We start from the raw sequence: 22,604 nt of genomic DNA on the forward strand, positions 1-22,604 counted from the left end.
TAGAATGTGAAGATTCTTTTTTTTTATTCTCTCAGAGAATAACACAGCATTACATATATATTATATAATATTAAGCACTCAATGAATCAATGAATGATTCATTAATGAATGTCATGGGACAAGATAAACTTGCCCAGGTGAACCCAGCAAGGTTGCCTGGCCCTGGTATGCTTCCCCAGGGCCCCAGGATCCTAGTTTCTCTAAGTGCTCTCTCCTTCAGTTCTTATAATTACATCACAGTGTGCATTAGAAGCGTCCTAATTGTGTCAGGAAGTGAACGTCTAACAAAGAACCATTCTCTTTAAACATCTTTTTTTTGTTTCTGATTTCTTTTCCTCTACAAAGTCTAAATATATAAACATGAAACAAGCACCCAGTAAGTTATTTTGTAGAAATCTATTCTAATTTCCTGAACATCCTCAGTCCATTTGCCAGTTAAAATGTAGACATACTCTGCCAGAATATTATGTGCCAATTAACTGATAAAACTGCTGTTTAAAAAAACACCAAAGATTAAAGTCATGATTCTGAACTAACTCACTAAATAGTCATTGATTTTCTTTTAATTCTTAATAAATACCTTAGGTGCCTTGTGAATTCTGATAGAGTGAGAGAGCTGAGCAGTGGCCATTATAGCAATCTATCAAGGATTCTTTTAACAAGTCTAACCTGTAAAAAAACAAAAATTAGAGACCTTGTCTAACGTAATCCTTATTGTGAATTTTCCAAAGAACTATATAATTAGCATTTGATTGTATTCTTTTGAAAATTAGTTTAATAAACATTTTTATCTCCACTACCAATTTTCTATAAAGTAAGATCTCTGGATTAGTTTTTCCAACCACCCAATAAAAATTTAAGTTGACTTACTTGTTCCCAAATACATTTGGAGGGGAAAAATAAATTGTAAATCCCCTAAAGATTCAACAGTATATTTTACTCATCCTTGTTATTCCCTCAGAGTGTAACAGTGCTCTCTATATAACAGGGGCTCAAAAATACTTCTTGAATTAACTTCATGTGTAACTGATTTTCAAAGTAAACTCAAAAGTTAAAGTTTACACTTCATACTCATTAGGATGGCTATTCAAAAAAGTGGAAAATAACAAGTGGAGGTGAAGATGTGAAAAATCGGAATCCTTGTACACTGCTGGTAGGAATGTAAAATGGTGCAGCTGCTGTGGAAAACAGTATGGAAGTTCTTCAAAAAGTTCAATAGATTTACCATATTACCCAGCAATTCCACTTCTAGGTCTAAACTCAAAAGAATTGAAAGGAGGGATTCAAACAGATTACACACCAATGTTCACAGCAATATTATTTACAATAGCCAAAAGGTGGAAACAACCCGAATGTCCAACAACAGTTGAATAGATTTTTAAAATGTGGTATAGACGATGGAATATTATTCAGCCTTAGAAAGGAATGAAATTTTGATACATGTTGCAACATGGATAAACTTGAAAACTTATGCTAAGTGAAATAAACCAGACACAAAAGGACACATATTGCACGATTCCACTTATATGAGGTAGAGATACCTAAAGTAGTCAAATTCATAGCAACAGAGAATAGAATAGAGGTCACCAGGGGCTGGAGGGTAGAAAGAATGGGGAGTTCAATGGGTACAGAGTTTCTGTTCAGGATGATGAAAAATTTTTAGAAATGGGTAGTGGTGATGGTTGTACAACACTGAATGCACTTAGTGCCACTGAATTATACACTTAAGAATGGCTGACATGATGAATTTTATGTAATGTACATTTTGCCACAATAAAAAGCATTAATGTTTAAAATACATACAGTTTTCAATTCTGTTGCTTCACTAACATAAAAAAGAAGTAAATTTCCCTTTTTCTTTTCAAAGGACTTAATTTATATTGTAGTTTCTTGTCAAGGTTTTATGGAGTTCTGACCAAAATATCTGTAAATAACCCACTTAAAGAAATTCCATTCTGGAACACTCAGGATAGCCTGTGACTTGTTTTTGTGTACAAATTAATGCAAGATTCTGGAAGATTTTGCAAATAAAAGAGGGCAGAATTATTTAGGGACACTGCCACAAGGTGGTGATAGAGATGATAAACAGGTAATACTTAATTTCTCTCAATTTACTTCTTCAGAGCAGCACTAGGGGACACTCTTTTACAAGATTTTATATGAGCCTGAAACCACCTAATAGTCCTTTGGTCCTTAATGATTCCAAGGTATCTTTTGTTGACTTCAGATTATAACCTTCATTTCTGAGTGTAACCTGACCCTTTCTTAGCTTTTGGTGCTCTTCAAGGGTTCTGTCCTAGGAGTTTTTTTTCTTTTTTTAACTTCTAAACACACTCCCTGGATGAACAAATACTTTCCCGTTGTTTCAATTACTATTTCTATTCTAACGACTCTTAGACGTATACCCCCAACCTAGGTTTCGCTGGGGAGTTGCAGATCTAAACCTCTGACTATGAGCCAGTTCCAATTTGATGTTCCCAGCATATCCAAATGTGAATTCTTTTGCCCGAAACCTATTTCTGTACCTTAGCTAAGTGAATGACAACATCAAATACCTAGATGCTCAAGCCTAAAAACTATGACTCAACCCTGTTCCCTCCCTCATTCCCACATCCAGTCTCCTAATATTTCTCAAGTGTCCACTCCTCACTTTATACACATTGTTGTCATCTATGCTTCAGATCAGATCAGCCTCATCTTTTGCCTGGATTTCTTCAACCACCAGTCTGCCTGTCACTGGTCTTACCCTTCTCCAGTCTGCTCTTTGTATTGCAGCCAGAGTATTCTTTTTAGAGTACAAACTTGACTGTGTAACTTCCTCGACTGAAATACTTCAGTGGCTCCCCACTGTCCTCAGGATGAAATCCAAACTCCTTACCATAGCCTCAAGATCTGGCTCATGCCTCTTTAGCCACATCTCTAACCATTTTCCCTTACACTTTTATGCATCAGCTATTCTTATCTACTTTAATTAACCTATATTCTCTCTAGCTTTCAGGCTTTGGTAATGTTCCTTCTGCCTGAAACATCCTCCTCCCTTTCCAATTCCTACTCGTCTTCTAGACATGGCTTAGTATAAGTTTCTCAAGGAATTATTCCCTGGTTCACCACCAAGTCTGGGTTATGTGCCCATTGTAATATATTCCATACCATTTTGCATTTATGTATCCACCCCACCCTGCTGTGAGATAATGTGAGGGCAAAGTTGTATCTGCCTAGTTCATTCTATATTTTTTAAGGTTTTTTTTAAGGTACAATTCAGTAGGTTTTAGTATATTCACGAAGTTTTGCAACCATCACTACCATCTAATTTCAGAAGATTTTCATTACCCTAAAAGAAACCCCATACCCACTAGCAATCACACCTCATTTTCCCCTCGCCTGACTCCTTGCAACCATTCATCTACTTTTCATCTCTATGGATTTGCTTATTCCAGACATTTCATATAAATGGAATCATATATAAACTTTTGTGTCTAGTTTAGCTCATTCTTGAATCCTTAGCACCATGACAGTACTGGAATAAAGTAGGTAGGTGCTCAAAAAATATCTGCTGAATCAATAGAGAAGTACTACATGAACAAGGAAAAAGTAAGTGTCTAGAATAGAATTACAGAATTTTAGAAGTAGAAGGAACTTTAAATGTCATCTAGTCCAAACATCTAATTTTCTAGATGAGAAAATCAAGGTCCAGGGAAGTCAATTGACTTACTCAAGGTCAATCAGAACTGAGAATAAAAATCAAGAAAATTTGACTCACAATTTAGGGGTTTTTCTACAATGACTCTTCGTAATGAAATTTCCCCTTGCTTTCATTCCATCTAAAATACTGCATTACCAACACCTTCTTAGTTGCTGGGCTTGCTTGCTTATTTCTAAACATGGTAGGGTCTCTTTTTGGTGTCCTGAAATAAACTGGCTTCAGGAAGGCAAAAAAGATCTAAATAATTATTTTAAATAGCCAGGCTCCTTTCAACCTCTAACTATTCTGTTGCTACTGTTTTTATCCCTTTGAGCAGGTGTTTTGTGGAGGTCTCCTATTCAAGTACAAACTCTGCTTAATTTTGAAAGCTCACAAGCTGACAGCCCCAGGAGGTATGACTCTACAGATCATGTACTCTCAGAGAATTACTCTGATATTTTTTTTATCACCTTGTTCTGACTCATTATCTAAAACCTAAGAGAGATTTCATAACTATGGGTTTTAAGAACAGAACTTTAACTTCCAAATATCTTTGACTTATATATTTGCTTGTATATTGGATCCACTAACATCTGAAACTTCACAGGGCATCAATACATTCACTCTTATGCTTGATATGTCTACTCTGTGACAAGGATTATGATCTTCTTGAGAAAAACAAAATTTCTGTGTTTTCTCAGATAAGACTCACTCTGGGCTTACTTCTTGACCTACATCACAATTGCCCTATTTAAAATGGTGGCACAATTACTCTTTTACCCTTTTATGCGTGAATCCAAGATTCAGATAAAAATTAACCAGCTGTTGTTTAGTTTCTGAAGGCCTAAGCCACCTTTTTTTGGGGGGGGCTGGGGGTAGGTGGCATTCTGAGTGACACACAAAAAAAAGTTTCATTACATTTGCCCAAAGACAATAATAGTTGATTTCCTAATGCTCTTCACCTATCTTTCTCAATCTTCCAAAACCATTTTTTTTAAACAAGAAAATCCCTTTTCTATCAAATGTATAATATCCAACAGCTAGATTCTAAAATGCAGCTAGATGACCTTCCATACATGTGTATGGTATGAAGGATGGCTTTACTCAAAGGAAGTACATGCCAACATAAATGGGCTCAAATCAGAGTTGGAAGGGGGAGGAGACATCCTCTAAAACTAATCCAATCCTTTCATTTTAAAGAAAAGGAAAGTCAATTCAGTGGAGGAAGGATAGTCTTTTTAACAAACAGTGCTGGAACAACAGGACATCCATAGACCAAAAAACCCCGAAAACCTTCAACCTAAATCTGACACCATATACAAATATTAATTCAAAATGGATCATAGATTTAAATGTAAAATATAAAACTATCAGTACAAAGAAGAGGAAAGTGAAGTCCAGCAAGGGAACATGGTTTGCCAATGGTCACCCTGTGACTCAGAGGTTTCACAGAGTTTGCTCCCATAAATTATTATTCTCCATTTTAACAAATCCCATTTGGTCCTGTTAATTCCCCTACTCCGTGCTCACTCAGAGTAAATGGTTTCCACTATATTAACTGGGTATTTATTCATGCTCTTTTGGTTTTTTAATATCTTCTTCAGGCTACTTCAATTATTCATTCTATTCAACATTTACTGGGCGACCACCACGTGCTAGTCTTCGTGTAGGCTTACAAAGATGTAAAATACTGTTCCTACGTCAAGAGATTTATGGCCCAATGGGGGAGAAATTAGATTATTATCCTAGTCAGATTAAAACTCCTTTACGGGCAAGAACCGTACTTTTTCTTCATTTTCACCAGCCAAGTAACGTGATGTACTGCACACCGAGTCCAGTGCTCTGCACAATTGAACACATTTTGGTGATTGGTTAATCTTGAGTTTCAAGACACTCTCTCCCCTGCACTGTTTGGGGAACTAAAGTCCATGAGATTAAACAGCAAATCCTGGATAAGGCGAAAGAGGAGCTGAGGTCATTCCGTGGGGACTCACACCTCTTGGTCTGCGCCAGCCATTGATTCTCACAGAACACCTCAATGGCTGGAGAAAACCTGACCTGGAAGATAGACAGCCCTCCCCACAAAGCTCCCGATCCGACTGGTTGCAACACGCAGGTGTCGGCCGGAATAAGAGCTTGGCTGCCGATTGCCCGCTGCTGCGTCCTCACCAGGACTGATTCCTTCTTTTCCACCACCATCTCAATTTAAAAGCTACCTTGATAGTGGGAATGTGAGTGTTCCCAGTACAATTCTCTCCACCCCCCCACCCCACTTCCCCCACCCCCAGTAAATGTGAAATTTTTCATCATCAAGCGTTGGGGAGGGGGGTGGGGAATGCTACCTAGGGGTTCCCCTTTGTCCTTCCCCTCAGCCCCGGCCTTCCCGCTACTCCTCAGAATACTTCGGGCCTCACAGAAATACTTTCAAATCACACTTAAAGCCTCGAGGAAAAAGAAACGAAAAGGGGAAAAAAATAACCTAAGAGAACTAACGACGCTCAAGCGCCCTTTTTCTCCGTATGCCTCGCATCTGGACAGCCCTCACCTCAGCGAGTCGACACCTCCCAGTGAGGGAGACTTAACGGCCTTTTCCGGCTCAAACGCTCCCTCGGGCTTATGAATAATCAACGAGGCCTTCCTGGGCGGGGCGAGACGCTTCATGAATAATTCATTACTTCTGCTCGCCTGAGCGGCCCGCCTCGCTCGGTCTCATGAATATGCAAAAAGAGGCGAGCGACGGCTAACGCACCCCCAGCAAGCCCCGCCCTCCACGCCTGGCCTCCTGGCGCCCGCGGGGAGGTGGTTCCCAGCCCACCTGCCCTCAGGCCGCCGACCCCAAGTCTCTCCTCCGGCGTTTCCCGCCCTTCCGAGGGCTCGCCGGGCGCTCCCGGACCTGAGGAAGCCGCGCCGAGCTCGAGGCGCCGCACACGGACCCTGACGGGGCCTTCGGCTCGGGGCTCCTCCGCCTGGGCAACCCTTACGTCGAGGACGGCCTGCTGCCGGCCTTCCTGAGGAGACACCTGCCCGCCGAGGTGAGGGGGGGCTGGGAGGACTTCGCGGGCCCGGAGGGGCCTGGGTTAGAGCCTGCGGGGCCGTGGGGTTAATGCGGGCCAAGGGCCCGGCCGGTGGTGGGGTTGGGGTGGGGGAGGGGAGGCTAGAGCCTGGAGGGAGCGGGTCAACGGAGAAGGGCGGTAGAGGCCTAGAGGACAGAGGTTTCGCGCGGGAGGGCATCTCCACTTCTTCCCTGTATGGACCCCCACTTTGCATTATTTTTAATATGCGTTGGTAATTATGGAAATAAAATACGAATATGTGCTTCTCTTACACTGCCTCCTAACCTGGTCCCCTGCGCAGAGGTAACCCCAGTGAGCAGCTGGGTGTGGGTCTCCGCAGGTCCCTTTCCAGCGGGTTCAGCTACACATCTAGTATCTTGTGGGGCTTCTTAGTGGTTCGTGGAGCCCCTGGATCCTCTGCAGTGGGGTTTCCTGAGAGAGTGGATGAAGCAGTGGGTCACTTGAAACCTGGTTTTACTTTGTTTCCACAGTAAAGGAAAACAAAAAAAAAGATTCAAGTTTGTAAAAAACATGAGTTTATAACCTAACGACTAAAACCAAACTTTGGGCAGTAAATTCCTTTTAGTGCAGGCTTTCTCAATCTCAGTAGTAGTACCCTCCCCACCTCAAATCGTTTGACAACCCAAAATGTCTCCAGACGTTGTCAGATGCCCCCTGGGGGACAAGATGGCCCTTAGTCAAGAACTACAGCTGACCCTTGAACAACTGGGGGGTCGGGGGTGCTGGCAGTCCACACAGTCAAAAATCTGCCTGTAAATTTGTAGTCAGCCCTCATTATCTGAGGTTCGGCATCCAAGATTTAAACCAGCTGTGGATTGTGTAGTATTTATTGAAAACAATCCACGTGTAGGTGGACTGGCGCAGTTCAAACCCGTGTTGTTCAAGGGTCATCTGTACTGCTTTAATTCTGTACTTTCCAGAAGTAACTGCTCTTTAAACCAACCATGCAGATGATCTGTCTGCTCCAGCCCTTTCCAGCCTTGGCATTTTCCTGCTTCCCTCTAGCTGAACCACTAGCCCCTGTGTGCTGGCTGTGCTCACTTGAGGTCCCAGTCAGCTAACCACTACCATCTCCAAAGAGCCTTCCCTATGCTGAAGTCCACCCCCTACCACACCCCCCCCCCACACACACACAGAGTTATTCTCTCTCATTATCACTCTGTTTTCTTCCTAGAACTAATCACAATCTGGAGTTCATTTATTTGTTAACCTGTTTTTCTTTCTTCACCACCTAGAATGCAAGTAGTCTTCATTAGAGGCCTGATCTCTTCAGGTCACCCCAGGATCCCCAGTGCCCAGCACAGTAATCACTTAATAAACTTGGTGGACTGAGACAGTAAATTACCCTCTCTTCCTCCCAAGAGTTTCTGTGGGGTTTCTCCTACTCCTTTCCATCCACATTCCCTTCTGGGCTCCTCTGTGACCTTTGTTTAGAACTTAAATGGATGAATGAGCACCTAGGAACTGCGGGTGAAGCCTTCACTTTTCCCACTGACTTACCCACTCTTTGAGGGCAGAAACTGTCCTTTACTATGTTCATTGAAGGTATTCATATTGTTGAATGAACTAATTGATGACTTAAGGAAAAATATTAGACAATTAAAAATTGATCATGCTAAAAGGGGCTTTAGAAATTATCAAAGACCTTTACAGATAAGAGTTTAGGTAATTTGCTCAAGGTCCCCAGGCTTGTTGAGAGGCCAAGTCACAGGTACAACCCATGGTATCACACCTCTCATTTCAAGGCTTTTTCTTATCTCCAGCCAGTCTAGTTTCTGATTACTTTTCTGTGAACCTGACTTACAGCTCAAACACAAAAATCCCAAGCCCAAGACTTTTTTTTTTTTTTTTTGGCTGCTTTGGGTCTTCGTTGCTGAGCATGGGCTTTCTCTAGTTGTGGTGAGCGGGGGCTACTCTTCGTTGCAGTGCACAGGCTTCTCATTGCGGTGGCTTCTCTTACAGAAAAGCCTGCACACCGTAACGAAGAGGTGGCTTCATTTGCGGAGCATGGGCTCTAGGCGTGCGGGCTTAGTTGCTCCGCAGCATGTGGGATCTTCCCGGACCAGGGCTCGAACCCATGTCCCCTGCTTTGGCAGGCTGATTCTTAACCACTGCGCCACCAGGGAAGTTCCAAGACTTACTTCTTGTCAACTAAAAGCTTTTGCGCTTGTGTTCTTCATCTTTTGATTAAATCCAGCCCTGGGGATAATGGCCTAATAAACTCAAAAGTGCTATATGGTATTCAAACAATTTTCCATTTTCTTTTATGCGTTTCAGTGCTAAGAGATTGGAAATTGTCCCTGTCAAAACAAAGTATCTTGTTTGTTTTGGAATGGAAAAATGTACATTGTAGGAGAAAGTGATCATTGTTTAGAAATTTCCAAATAACCAGTTGTTAAAGTTTTGCCAAATCCTGTATCCAGTAGTAAAATAACATGTGAAACAGATGAAAATGGGGGGGGGGGAGGATCTTTTTTGAGAAGACTTTTCATTGCCTAAAGTTGACCTTTCTCTCTTTAGACACATGTGTTTCCTTTTTACTCTGTGTACCTGAAACAGTTGTCATTCATTAGTTTCTAGTTAGACCCTTGCTTTTTGAGAACTAAAGACCATTCAGGGTTCCTTCTTTCCTCTTCTTGATCATTTTATATAGGTAGCACCTGGTTAATAGAGTCTTGTGGAGTCATGCTCTCAGCTTTTAGAATTTTGCAGTTTTTTTCTGAGGTGTGTGACAGCACACTGCATCACAGGAAGTAGAAATAGCTTTTGTCTGACTTATTGAAACTTTCCCCCATCGAATTCAGTTTAACCCTGGAAATCTTTTCCAAAAGATGGGTTACTTGAGGGTTATCAAAATAGACATATCGAATATAAAATGTATTCTCAGGAAGACATCTCTAAATCTTTCTCCCTCTTCAGTGCACATAGTCATGATACCAAATACAGAGAAAAGAGATTGAGGTTTGGGGAGCAACTACTCTTAACATCATCAAAACTTCTAGTCATCATAAAGCTGACACCACCGTATTTATTCATTCATCAAACATTTATTTTGCACCTACCATTTATAAAGCACTCTGCTTGGCCTTGTAGGGACCAGAGAGATAATGACTTGGTCCCTGAGCTGTGGAAGTTTACAGTTTAGTTAGAGAGGGAGACCTGTAAACACATTACTCACATAGAAAATAATTTGCAAATATTAATGGAGGTATAAATTATATGATAGAGTGTAGAGAAGGAAGGTATGCATTGTGAATGGGGAATCAAGACAGCTTCACAAAGGAGGTGGCATTTTAGGAGGAGAATGTGTATATATAATTTCCTTTGCACATTTTTTGGCAGTGATTTAGGCCACTTCAAACCAATAAAAGCAGACATTTTGCTCACCGCTTTAGAACTAGGAAAGAAAAGAAGATGTAAGATCCTTTCTTTCCACTCTTGTCAGCAACAAGCTTCTGAAAGCTAAATGTTGCCTTTGCAATCCCAGGTGCCTCACTCATGGTTAAGAGGAGAGCTCCAGATGCATTATTTTGAGCCCTATCATTTCTGCGTTAGGATGTTATTTTCATTGGGGCATACAGTATACAGTAGCCATGTGATTTTTTTTTTTTTTTTTTTGATCAGTGGTGTTTATAGGCGTTTGTGAATGTGACTCTGAAATCCTAGAATTTTAAGTATTAAATGATTGAAAGTTTTTAATCAAGCCTCTGTGTGTAAATTGGCTATGCTGCCTTACTAATTTAGGTATTTTTTAGAGAGAAAGGCAAAGATAAAGAATTGCCAACTTGGCTTTAGCTTCTGAACTTGATCTATTCTTTGGCAGCCAAAGAGAAGCCAGTCAATAGGAAATAAGCCCCGACTATAAAGTCTAAACATATGCTCCTGCTGCTTCTGCCCATACACTGTCAAGCTAGAAAATATAATTCCATGTGTAGGTAGCAGTTTATTATGGCATTCATGCCCACTCAAGTGTTGCATATCAATTTCTGCATCCTTTGAATTGATCTTTTCTGACTGGCAGAAGAATCTCCATGTGGATTGTGTGTTTCTGGGGAAAGCCTAGGGTTTAACGAATTGGAACAGGAAATGACAGAGGCTGTAAGTGACAGGCTGCTGCCTGCTTGAGTGCCCCGACTGAAAAATAATGTCAAGGAAGATATTGAATGCTCAAACATTATAGAAATGTTCTATTTGGCTACTTAGTTCTGTTTTCTGCTGACTATGACGTTTTGTTGACATGTAAGATTATGTTATTCCTCTTAATGTTTATCATTTAATAGAAAAGGTTTCAAATGAAGTAGATTTTTAAACTGCCTTTCTGTGATTGCAACTTGGTACCTCTGTACAGAGATCTGAGATGAGGTGATGTTCAAAATTTGCCACACTACTGACAGCCCATATTTTGAGGCCCTTTACTTTCTACACATTTTGATGCTTGGAAAATGACAGTTACCAAAAATGGTTTAGAACTCCTATGAGAACACAGTCCAACCTCAGCCCCATGAGGGGCTTTTTTTCCCCTTCCTTTAGTTTATACTGACCTAATGATAAATGTGTAAGTACTAACAACCTCTGACTGAGATGGTGCCTAATTTAAGATTCAGAATACTTATGATCTTAGCATGAACTGAATATAACGATACAAGACATCTGAGGCAGGCGTTTCTAACAACTCTCTTCATTAAACAAACAAAAACCAATTCCCTCCTACCAAGAGAAAGGTTAAACAACTGGAAAGTGAGACATTACACAGAAATTACCAACATAGCTTTAAAAATGAAAGGGAGAAAGAATTGCAAGAAGGTATCATTTAGAGGTTTGCTATAACTTACACCTAGGAAAGCTATACCAGAAAGCCAGATTTCTTTGAAGGTCATATTCTCAAATGTGCCAGGGGCTATGTTAACCTCAGTCATGTCAGTGCATAGCACAGAAGATTTACCGTAGATAGAGGCATTGGGAGAATTTAAAGTATGACCTCATCAATAACCTGTGGATATACCCCCCACCAACCTTTATTTGTTGAAAAGTGACTAGGCATAAGACTTACTCAATAAATACATTGAGTGAATGCACATATGTTACTGGAAGAATCCCAAATACCCAAGCAATTAACTGGAATATGTTCAAATTATGCATAATGGATTGATCTTTGAAAAGATGCATTGAAAACTTCCTATTTCTGTTGATAATATTATTTTTCCATTTATCTAATTTGAAACCATTATCTGTGTGTTAACTTTTTGTATATTTATTTTTATTTATTTATATTTGTTTTGGCTGCGCCAGGTCTTAGTTGCGGCTTGTGGGATGGGATGGATCTTCGTTGTGGCATGCGGGCTCTTAGTTGTGGCATGCATGCCGCGGGATATAGTTCCCCGACCAGGGATCGAACCTGGGCCCCCTGCATTGGGAGCGCAGAGTCTTACCCAGTGGACCACCGGGAAGTCCCTGTGTGTTAACTTTTTATTCAAGTATAGTGTACATACAGAAAACCATCCTCTTTTTTCTTTTTATTGAGGTATAGTTGATTTACAGTACTATATTAGTTTCAGGTGTACAACATGGTGATTCAGAGTTTTAGATTATACTCAATTTAATTATTATAAAATATTGGCTGTATTCCCAGTGCTGTACAACATGTCCTTGTAGTTTATTTTGTATATAGTAGTTTGTACCTCTTAATCTCCTACCCCTGTGTTGCCCCTCCTTCCTTCTCTCTCCCCTCTGGTAACCACTAGTTCTCTATATCTGTGAGTCTTTTTCTATTTTGTTATATTCATTTGTTTGTTTTATTTTTTAGATTCCATATATGAGTGCTAACATATATTTGTCTTTCTCTGACTTATTTCACTAAGCATAATACTCTTCAGGCCCATCCATGTTGTTACAAAGGGCAAAATTTTATTCTTTTTTATGCTAAGTAGTATTCCAGTAGTATGTGTATATGTGTGTGTATCACATCTTCTTTATCCATTCCTCTGTTGATGGACACTTAGGTTGCTTCCATGTCTTGGCTATTGTAAATAATTCTGCTATGAACATTGGGGTGCATTTATCTTTTTGAATTAGTGTTTTCGTTTTCTTCAGATATATACCCAGGAATGGAATTGCTAGATCACATGATAGTTCTATTTTTAGTTTTTCAAGGGACCTCTATACTGTTTTCTGTAGTGGCTGCACCAATTTACATTCCCACCAGGAGTGTACAAGGGTTCTCTTTTCTCCATATCCTTGCCAACATCTGTTACCTGTGGTCTTTTTGATCATAGCCTTTCTGATAGGTGTGAGGCAATATCTCATTGTGACTTTGATTTGCATTTCTCTGATTAGTGATGTTGAACGTCTTTTCATGTGCCTGTTGTTCACCTGTATGTCTTCTTTGGGAAAATGTCTATTCAAGTCTTTTGCCCATGTTTTAATCAGGTTTTTTTTTAAATTGAGTTGTATGAGCTGTTTATATATTTTGGATATTAACTTATTATTGGTCATGTCATGTGCAAATATTTTCTCCTATTCAATAGATTGTCTTTTTGTTTTGTCTTTGGTTTCCTTTGCTGAGCAAAAGCTTTTAAGTTTAATTAAGTCCCATTTGCTTATTTTTGCTTTTGTTTCCTTTGCCTTAGGAAACAGATCCAAAAAAATGGTGCTACAATTTATGTCAAAGAGTGTTCTGCCTATGTTTGCTTTTAGGAGTTTTATGGTTTCAGGTCTTACCCTTAGGTCTTTAATCCATTTTGAGTTTATTTTTCTGTATGGTATGAGAAAATGTTCTAATTTCATTCTTTTACATGTAGCTGTACAGTTTTCCCAGCACCACTTATTGAAGAGACTGTTTTTTTCTCATTGTATATTCTTGCCTCCTTTGTCATAGATTAATTGACCATAAGTGTGTGAGTTTATTTCTGGGCTCTGTTCTGTTCCATTGATCTATGTGTTTGTTTTTGTGCTAGTACCATACTGTTTTGATTACTGTAGCTTTGTAGTATAGTCTGAGGTCCGGGACTGTGATACCTCCAGCTCCGTTCTTTCTCAAGATTGCTTTGGCTATTCAGGGTCTTTGTGTTTCCATACAAATTTTAGAATTATTTGTTCTAGTTCTGTGAAAAATGCCATTGGTATTTTGATAGGGATTGCACTGAATCTTTAGATTGCCTTGGGTACTATGGTCATTTTAATGATATTAATTCTTCCAGTCCATGAACATGTTATATCTTTCCATCTGTTTGTGTCATCTTCAGTTTCTTTCATCAGAGTCTTATAATTTTCCAAGTACAGGCGTTTTACTTCCTTAGTTAGATTTATTCCTAGGTATTTTATTCCTAGATATTCTTTTTAATGCAATGGCAAATGGGATTCTTTTTTTAAATTTTTAAAAAAATTTTATTTATTTTTGGCTGTGTTGGGTCTTCGTTGCTGCACGCAGGCTTTCTCTAGTTGCGGCGAGCAGGGGCTACTCTTTGTTGCTATGCAAAGGCTTCTCACTGCTATGGCTTCTCTTATTGCGGAGCATGGGCTCTAGGTGCATGGGCTTCAGTAGTTGCAGCACGTGGGCTCAGTAGTTGCGACGTGGGCTCTAGGGTGCACGGGCTTCAGTAGTTGTGGTGCACGGGCTCAGTAGTTTTGACTCGTGGGCTCTAGAGTGCAGGCTCAGTAGTTGTGGTGCATGGGCTTAGTTGCCCTGTGGCATGCGGGATCTTCCCAGACCAGGGATCGAACCCGTGTCCCCTGCATTGGCAGGCAGATTCTTAACCCCTGTACCACCAGAGAAGTCCTGGGATTCTTTTCTTAATTTCCTTTTCTGATCATTCATTGTTAGTGTATAGCAGTGCAACATATTTCTGTATATTAATTTTGTGTCCTGCAACTTTACCACATTCATTGATGAGCTCTAGTAGTTTTTTGCTGGTGTCTTTAGGATTTTCTATGTATAGTATCATGTCATCTGCAAACAGTGACAGTTGTACTTCTTACTTACCAATTTAGATTCATTTTATTTCTTTTTCTTGTCTAATCATGTGGCTAGGACTTCCAATACTATGTTGAATAAAAGTGGCAAGAGTGGGCATTCTCGTCTTGCTCCTGATCTTAGAGGAAATGCTTTCAGCTTTTCACCATTGAGTATGATGTTAGCTGTGGGCTTATATATGGCCTTTATCATGTTGAGGTATGTTCCCTCTATACCCACTTTGTGGAGAGTGTTTATCATAAATGGATGTTGAATTTTGTCCAAAGCTTTTTCTGTATCTGTTGCGATGATCATATGATTTTTATTCTTCAACTTGTTAATGTGGTGTATCACATTGATTGATTTGTGGGTATTGAACCATCCTTGCATCCCTGGGCTAAATCCCACTTGATCATGGGATATGATCCTATCAGTGTGTTGTTGAATTTAGTTTACTGATATTTTGTTGAGGATTTTTTGCATTTATGTTCATGAGTGATATTGCCTGAAATTTTCTTTTTGTGTGATATCTTTGTCTGGTTTTGGTATCAGAAGGATGCTGGCCTTGTAAAATGAGTTTGGAAGCGTTCCCTCCTCTGCAGTTTTTTTTGAATAGTTTGAGAAGACTTGGTATTAATGCTTCTCTAAATATTTGGTAGAATTCACCTGTGAAGCCATCTAGTCCTGGACTTTTGTTTGTTGGGATTTTTTTAAATTACCTATTCAATTTAATTACTGGTAATTGGTCTGTTCATGTTTTCTATTTCTTCCTGGTTGAGTCTTGGGAGATTGTACATTTCTAGAAATTTGTTCATTTCTTCTGGGTTGTCCATTTTATTGACATATAGTTGTTTGTAGTAATCTTATCCTTTGTATTTCTGTGGTGTTGGTTGTAACTTCTCCTTTTTCATTACTGAGTTTATTGATTTCAGCCCTCTTTCTTTTTTTCCTGAGTCTAGCTAAAGGTTTATCCATTTTATTTATCTTATCAAAGAACCAGTTCTTAGTTTCATTGATCATTTCTATTGTTTTTTTAAGTCTCTATTTCATTTATTTCTGCTCTGATCTTTATGATTTCTTTCCTTCTGCTAACGTTGGGTTTTGTTTATTGTTCTTTTTCTAGTTCCATTATGTGTAAGGTTCAGTTGCTTATTTGAGTTTTTTCTTGTTTCCTGAAGTAGGCTTGTATAACTATAAACTTCCTTCTCAGAACTACTTTTGCTGCATCCCATAGATTTTGGACTGTTGTATTTTCATTTTCATTTGTCTCCAGGTATTTTTTAATTTTTTCTTTGATTTCTTCAGTGGTTGTTTAGTAGCATATTGTTTAGCCTCCACATGTTTGTGTTTTTTGCAGTTTTTTCTTGTAGTTGATTTGTGGTTGGAAAAAGCACTGTGGTTGGAAAAAGATGCTTGATATGATTTAAGTTTTCTTAAATTTACTAAGACTTGTGGCCTAGCATGTGATCTATCCTGGAGAATGTTTCATGTGCACTTGAAAAGAATGTGTATTCTGCTGCTTTTGGATGGAATGTTTCATATATATTCCATTTGGTCTATATCTCTAAGGCAGTGTTTTCATATTGATTTTCTGTCTGGATGATCTGTCCATTGATGTAAGTGGGGTGTTAAAGTCCCCTACTATTATTGTGTTACTGTCAATCTCTCTCTTTATGTTGGTTAATAATTTGCTTTATGTATTTAGGTGCTCCTGTGTTGGGTGCATATATATTTACAATCGTTATATTTTCTTCTTGGATTGATTCTTTCTTTGTCTCTTATTACAGTCTTTGAAAGGCTATTTTGGCTGCTATAAGTATTGCTACCCTGGCTTTCTTTTGATTTCCATTTGCTTGGAGTACCTTTTTCCATCCCCTCACTTTCAGTCTATGTCTGTCTTTAGATCTGAAGTGAGTCTTTTGTAGGCAGCATATATATATATATATGGGTCTTGTTTTTGTATCCATTCAGCTACCCTATGTCTTTTTATTGGAGCATTTAGTCCATTTACATTTAAAGTAATTATTGATAGGTATGTACTTAGTGCCATTGTTAATTGTTTTGGAGTTGTTTTTGTAGTTCTTTTTTTTGTTTCCTTTCTTCTTTTGTTCTCTTCCCTTGTGATTTGATGACTATCTTTTATATTTGATGTTGGGATTCCTTTTTTTTTTCTGTGCATATATCTATTAACAGATTTTTGGTTTGTGGCTACCATGAGATTTAAATATAGCAACTTATATGTATATGTGATCATTTTAAGTTGCTGATCTCTTAATTTCAAATGCATTTCAATGACCCTGAATTTACACTCCCCTCCCCTACAATTTACTGGTTTTGACATCATATTTTATACCTTTTTGTTTTGTGTATCCATTAAATACTTATTGTGGATATAGATGATTTTACTACTTTTGTCTTTTAACCTTCCTGTTAGCTTTGTACATGGTTGATTTACTACCTTTACTGTATATTTCCCTTTACCAATGAGGTTTTTCCTTCTGTAATTTTCATGTTTCTAGTTATGGCCTTTTCTTTTTTGCTTAGATAAGTCCCTTTAACATTGCTTGTAAAGCAGGTTTGGTGGTGAACTCTTTTAGCTTTTGCTTGTCTGTAAAACTTTTGCCCTCTCTATCAAATCTGAATGAAAACCTTGCTGAATAGAGTATTCTTGGTTGTAGGTTTTTCTCTTTCATCACTTTAAATATATCATGCCACGCTGAAATTTCTGCTGAAAATTCAGCTGATAGACTTATCCCTTGTACATAACTTGTTGTTTTTCCCTTGCTGCTTTTGATAGTCTCTTTATCTTTCATTTTCGCCATTTTGATTACAGTGTGTCTTGTTGTGGTCCTCTTTGGGTTGATCCTGTTTGGGACTCTCTGTACTTCCTGGACCTGGATGTCTTTCCTTTCCCAGGTTATGGAAGTTTTCAGCTCTTATGTCTTCAAATATGTTCTCTGCCCCTTTCTGTCTTTCTTCTCCTTCTGGGATCCCTATAATGCAAATGTTAGTATGCTTGATGTTGTCCCAGAGGTCTCTTAAACTGTCCTCATTTCTTTTTGTTCTTTTCTCTGTTCAGCTTCAGTGATTTCCACTGATCCATTCTTCTGTATCTTCTAATCTACTGTTGATTCTTTTTAGTGTATTTTTAATTTCAATTATTGTATTCTTCAGCTCTATTTTGCTCTTCTTTGTATCTTCTAACTCTTTGTTCATCTTCTTACTGTGTTCATCCATTCTTCTTCTGAATTCTTTATGATCATTACCTTGAACTCTTTATGAGGTAGATTGCCTATCTCCATTTCACTTAGTTCTTCTGGGTTTTATCATGTTCCTTTGTTTGGAACATGTTCCTCTGTTGCCTCATTTTTCCTAATTTGCTGTTTTTATTTCTATGTCTCTGGTAAGTTGGTTATGTTTCCCAAGTTTGGAAAAGTGGCCTTTTGTAGGAGACGTCCTATATGTCCCAGCAGTGCACTCCCCTCTGGCCACCAGACCTATGTGCTCTAGGGGTGCCCCCATGGGGGCTGCATAGGTCCTTCTGTTATGGTGGGCTGACTGCTGTGGGCAGTCTGGTAGGTGTGGCTTGTCCCTGGTCCAGCTGGGTTGCTAGGCCCTGCCCAGTGAGGAGGCTGCTGGTCACTGGTTGGCAGGACTGGGTCATGAGGCAGCTGGCTGCAGAGCCCTGGGGGGTCCTGGGGCTAGTGCTGGCCCACTGGTGGACAGAGCCATGTTCTGGGATGGTTAGTTGTGGGGCCAGGGTTCCTGGATCTAGTGTTGGCCTACTGGTAGGTGGAGTCAGTTCCTGCATGGCTGGCTGTGGGTTTGAGGTGTCCCAAAGCTGGTTCTGGTGCAGTGGTGAGTGGGGCTGGATCCTGGGGTAGCTAGCTGATGAGACCAAGCTATCTTGGAGTTGGTGTTGGCCTGCTGGTGGGTGGGGATGGATTCCAGGGCTGATGGCTGAGGGACCCTAGGTGTCCCAGAGCTGGGGTTGACCTGCCAGTGGGCAGGGCAGCGTGCAGGGGGTCCCAGAGCATGGGGTGTCCTGGGGCTGGTGCTGGCCTGCTGGTGTGTTGGCTGGGTCCTGACAAGGCAGGCTGTGGAGGTATGGTGGTCCTGGGGCTGGTGTCTACCTGCTGGTGGGCGAGGTCAGGGCCCAGGGTATCCAAGTGCTGGTGCCTGCCCATCAGTGTGTGAAGCTGGGTCCTAGGCCTAGTGCCTGCCCACTGGCAGGCAGAGCCAGGTCCTGTGGTCTCTGGCTGCAGAGCCCAGGGGTCCCAGAGCTGGTGTTGAACTGGTGGGTGTGGCCAAGGCCCAGCAGTTACTGGGGCTAGTGCTGGCTCACTGGTAGGCAGAGCCAGTTCCCAGGATCTCTGGATGCAGGGCTCTGGGGATCCTGGAGCTGGTGTTGGTCTGCTGGTAGACATGGGCCATTTCCTGACACAGCTGGCTTCAGGATCTGGGGTGTCCCAAGCCTTGTATTGGCCCACTGGTGGGTGGGACCAGATCCCAGGGTGGCTGGCTAAGGGGCCCAAGGTGTCTCAGAGCTGGTGTTGGCCTGCTAGTGGACAGGGCTGGGGCCCACGGGGTCCCAGGGCTGGTGCTGGCCTGCTGGAAGGTGGGCTGGGTCCTGCCATGGCAGGCTGCAGGGCTGTGGTGGTCCTGAGGCTGGTGTCCACCCACTCGTGGTATGGCAGGGGCCCAGGGGGGTCCTGGGGCTGGTGCCTGCCCACTGATGTGTGAGGCTGCTCCCAGGCTAGTGCCAATCCTCTGGTGGTCAGGGCTGAGGATACTGGGGCTGGTGCCTACCTGCTGGTGGGCAGAGCTACGTACCAGGGTCTCTGGCTGCAGGATCCTGGGGGCCCTGGAGTTGGTATGTTGGCCTGCTGGTGGGTGGGGCCAGGGCCCAGAGGGTCCTGGGGCTGGTGCCTGCCCACTAGTGGGTGGAGCTGGGTCCTGGGGTCTCTGACTGCAGGACTCTGGGGGTCCCATGGTTAGTGCCTGTGCACTAGTGTCGGGGGCTGGGTCCTGGGCCCTCTGGTGGACAGGGCCTTATCCTGGGGCAGTTTTGGGCTCAGGAGGTCTTAAGGCAGCCTGCCTGCTGGTGAGTGGAACTGTGTCCCTGCCTGGCTAGTTGCTTGGCCTGAGGGTGCTGGTGCCAACAGGCTGGTGGGACAGGACTGGGTTCCAGTGCTAATAGGCTAGAGGAAGGATTCCAAAATGGCACTTGCCAGCACCAGTGTCCACATGGAAGAATGAGCTCCCAGAAGTGGCTACCACCAGTGTCTGTGTCCCCAGGGTGAGCTCCATTTGCCTCCTGCCTGTCCAGGAGACTCTCCAAGATCAGCAGGTGGGTCTGACCCAGGTTCCTCTTAAATCACTGCCTCTGCCCTGGGTCCTGGAGCATGTGAGATTTTGTGTGCGCTCTTTAAGAGTGGAGTCTGTTTCCCACAGTCCTCTGGGTCTCCCAAAAGTAAGTCTTGCAGGTCTTCAAAGCCAAATGTTCTGGGGACTCATCTTCCTGGTGCAGGACCCCAGGACTGGGGAGCCCAGTGTAGGGCTCAGACTCATTGCTCCTTGCTGAGAACCTCTGCAATTGTAATTATCCTCCAGTTTGTGGGTCCCCCACTCAGAGGTGTGGGGCTTGACTGTACCGCTCCACCCCTCCTACCAGTCTCGCTGTGTTTCCTTCTTTATATCTTTTTTTTTTTTTTAATTAATAGCTACTTTATTTATTTAATTTATTTATTTATTTATGGCTGTGTTGGGTCTTCGTTTCTGTGCGAGGGCTTTCTCTAGTTGTGGCAAGCGGGGGCCACTCCTCATCGCGGTGCGCGGGCCTTTGACTATCGCGGCCCCTCCCGTTGCAGGGCACAGGCTCCAGATGCACAGGCTCAGTAGTTGTGGCTCACGGGCCCTGTTGCTCCGTGGCATGTGGGATCTTCCCAGACCAGGGCTCGAACCCGTGTCCCCTGCGTTGGCAGGCAGATTCTTAACCACTGCGCCACCAGGGAAGCCCCCTTCTTTATATCTTTAATTGAAGATCTTTTCTGCTAGATTCTGGTCTTCCTCAACAATCGTTGCTCTGTAAATAGTTGTAATTTTGGTGTGCCCATGAGAGGAGGTAAGCTCAGGGTCTTCCTACTCTACCATCTTGGCCTGAACTCCCACCATCCTCTTTTTTAAATATACTTTTTATTTATATATACATAAAATTCACCACTTTAAAGCATACAAATTGGTGGTTTTTAGTATATTCATAAAGTTGTGCAACCATCACCACTAATTCCAGAACATTTTCATCACCCCAAAAAGAAACCACATGCTTATTAGCAGTCACTCCCTATTTCTCCCTCCCCTATCCCCTGTCAACCATTAATCTACTGCCTCCATGGATGACTGTTCTGGATATTTCACATAAATGGAATCATACAATATATAGCCTTTTGTGTCTGGCATCTTTCATTTAGTAAAACAAAAGTATGATATTCATCCATGTGGTACCATGTATCAGTACCTCATTCCTTTTTATGGCCAAATAACATTCCACTGTGTGGCTATACCACATTTTGTTTATCCATTCATCAGTCGATGGACATTTGGGTCACCACCTTTTTGCTATTAAAAATAATCCTGATATGAACACCTGTGTATACAAGTTTTTGTGTGGATATATGTTTTCATTTCTCTTGGGCATATACCTAAGAGTGGAATTACTGGATCATATGGTAACTGTATGTTTAACTTTTTGAGAGCCTGCCAAACTGTTTCCATACCAGCTGCACCATTTTATATTCCCAGCAACAGTGTGTGAGGGTTCTGATTTCTCCACATCCTTGCCTTGTCCTTTCCATCTCCCCAACCCTTTTTTGTTTGTTTCAAGCTATCCTAGTGGATGTGAAATGATATCTCATTGTGGTTTTGATTTGCATTTCCCTATTGACTAATGACGGTGAGCATCTTTTCATGTGCTATTTGGCCATTTGTATTTCTTTGGGGAAATGTCTATTCTAATCCTATGTCCATTTAAAAATTGGTTTTTTAAAATTGTGGTTGTAAGCCTTTACATATTCTGGATACAAGTCCTTTAAAAGATATATGATTTTCAAATATTTTCTCCCATTCTGTGGGTTGTCTTCACTTTCTTGATGGTGTCCTTCAAATCACAAAAGGTTTTAATTTTGATGAAATCTAATTTATTTTTTCTCTTGTTGTTTGCCCTCGTATCTAAGAAATCATTGCCAATCCAAGGTCACAACGATTTATGCCTGTGGGTTTTTACTAAGAATTTTATACTTACATTTAGATTTTCAGTCCATTTTGAGTTAATTTTCATATATTATGTGAGGTAGGGATCCAATTTCATTCTTTTGCATATGACTATTCACTTATCCAAGCACAAATTTGTTGAAAAGACTATTCTTTCTCCCATTGAATTGTCTTGTTACCTTTGTTAAAAATCAATTGACCATCAATTGTGAGGGTTTATTTACATACTCATATTTCTATTCTATTTATATATATGTCTGTCCTTTTGTCACTACCACACTGTCTTGATTACTGTAACCTATTAAGTTTTGAGATCAGAGAAGTGTGAATCTTCCAATTTTGTTCCTTTTTCAAGATTGTTTGGCTATTCTGGGTCCCTTGCATTAATTTTAGGATCAGCTTGTCAATTCCTGCAAAAAAGGCAACTGGGGTTTTGATAGGGATTGTACTGAATCTGTAGATTGGGGAGTATTGCCATTTTAATAACATTAAAAATTTTGATTCATGAACACGGATATCATTCCATTTATTTAGATCTTTAATTTCTTTCAATGACATGAGTAGTTTTTGTTGTACAAATCTTGCACTTCTTTGGTTAAATTTATTCCTGAGTTTTTAATTCTTTTTCATG

At 41.0% G+C, this 22,604-nt stretch overlaps 1 protein-coding gene across 2 annotated transcripts in view; it reads right to left on the reverse strand.

Annotated features, from left to right (window-relative positions):
- HORMAD2 (HORMA domain containing 2) overlaps positions 1–6,336 on the reverse strand; it is a 74,422-nt gene extending 68,086 nt beyond the window's left edge. Inside the window, exons 1-2 of one of the 2 annotated variants that reach the window (XM_036823478.1) lie at positions 6,228–6,336; positions 581–669 (exon numbers count right to left, since the gene is read on the reverse strand). In XM_036823478.1, the coding sequence (XP_036679373.1) occupies positions 581–631 (51 nt within the window). In that variant the 5' untranslated portion in view covers positions 632–669; positions 6,228–6,336. Of the gene's footprint in view, positions 1–580; positions 670–6,227 lie in introns of those variants that run through there. The other variant, XM_036823479.1, reaches the window with a different exon arrangement.
- Between the last annotated feature and the right edge of the window lie 16,268 nt (positions 6,337–22,604).

Source organism: Balaenoptera musculus, chromosome 14 (assembly GCF_009873245.2).
Source record: "Balaenoptera musculus isolate JJ_BM4_2016_0621 chromosome 14, mBalMus1.pri.v3, whole genome shotgun sequence".
In the NCBI taxonomy this organism is placed as follows: Eukaryota; Metazoa; Chordata; class Mammalia; order Artiodactyla; family Balaenopteridae; genus Balaenoptera; species Balaenoptera musculus.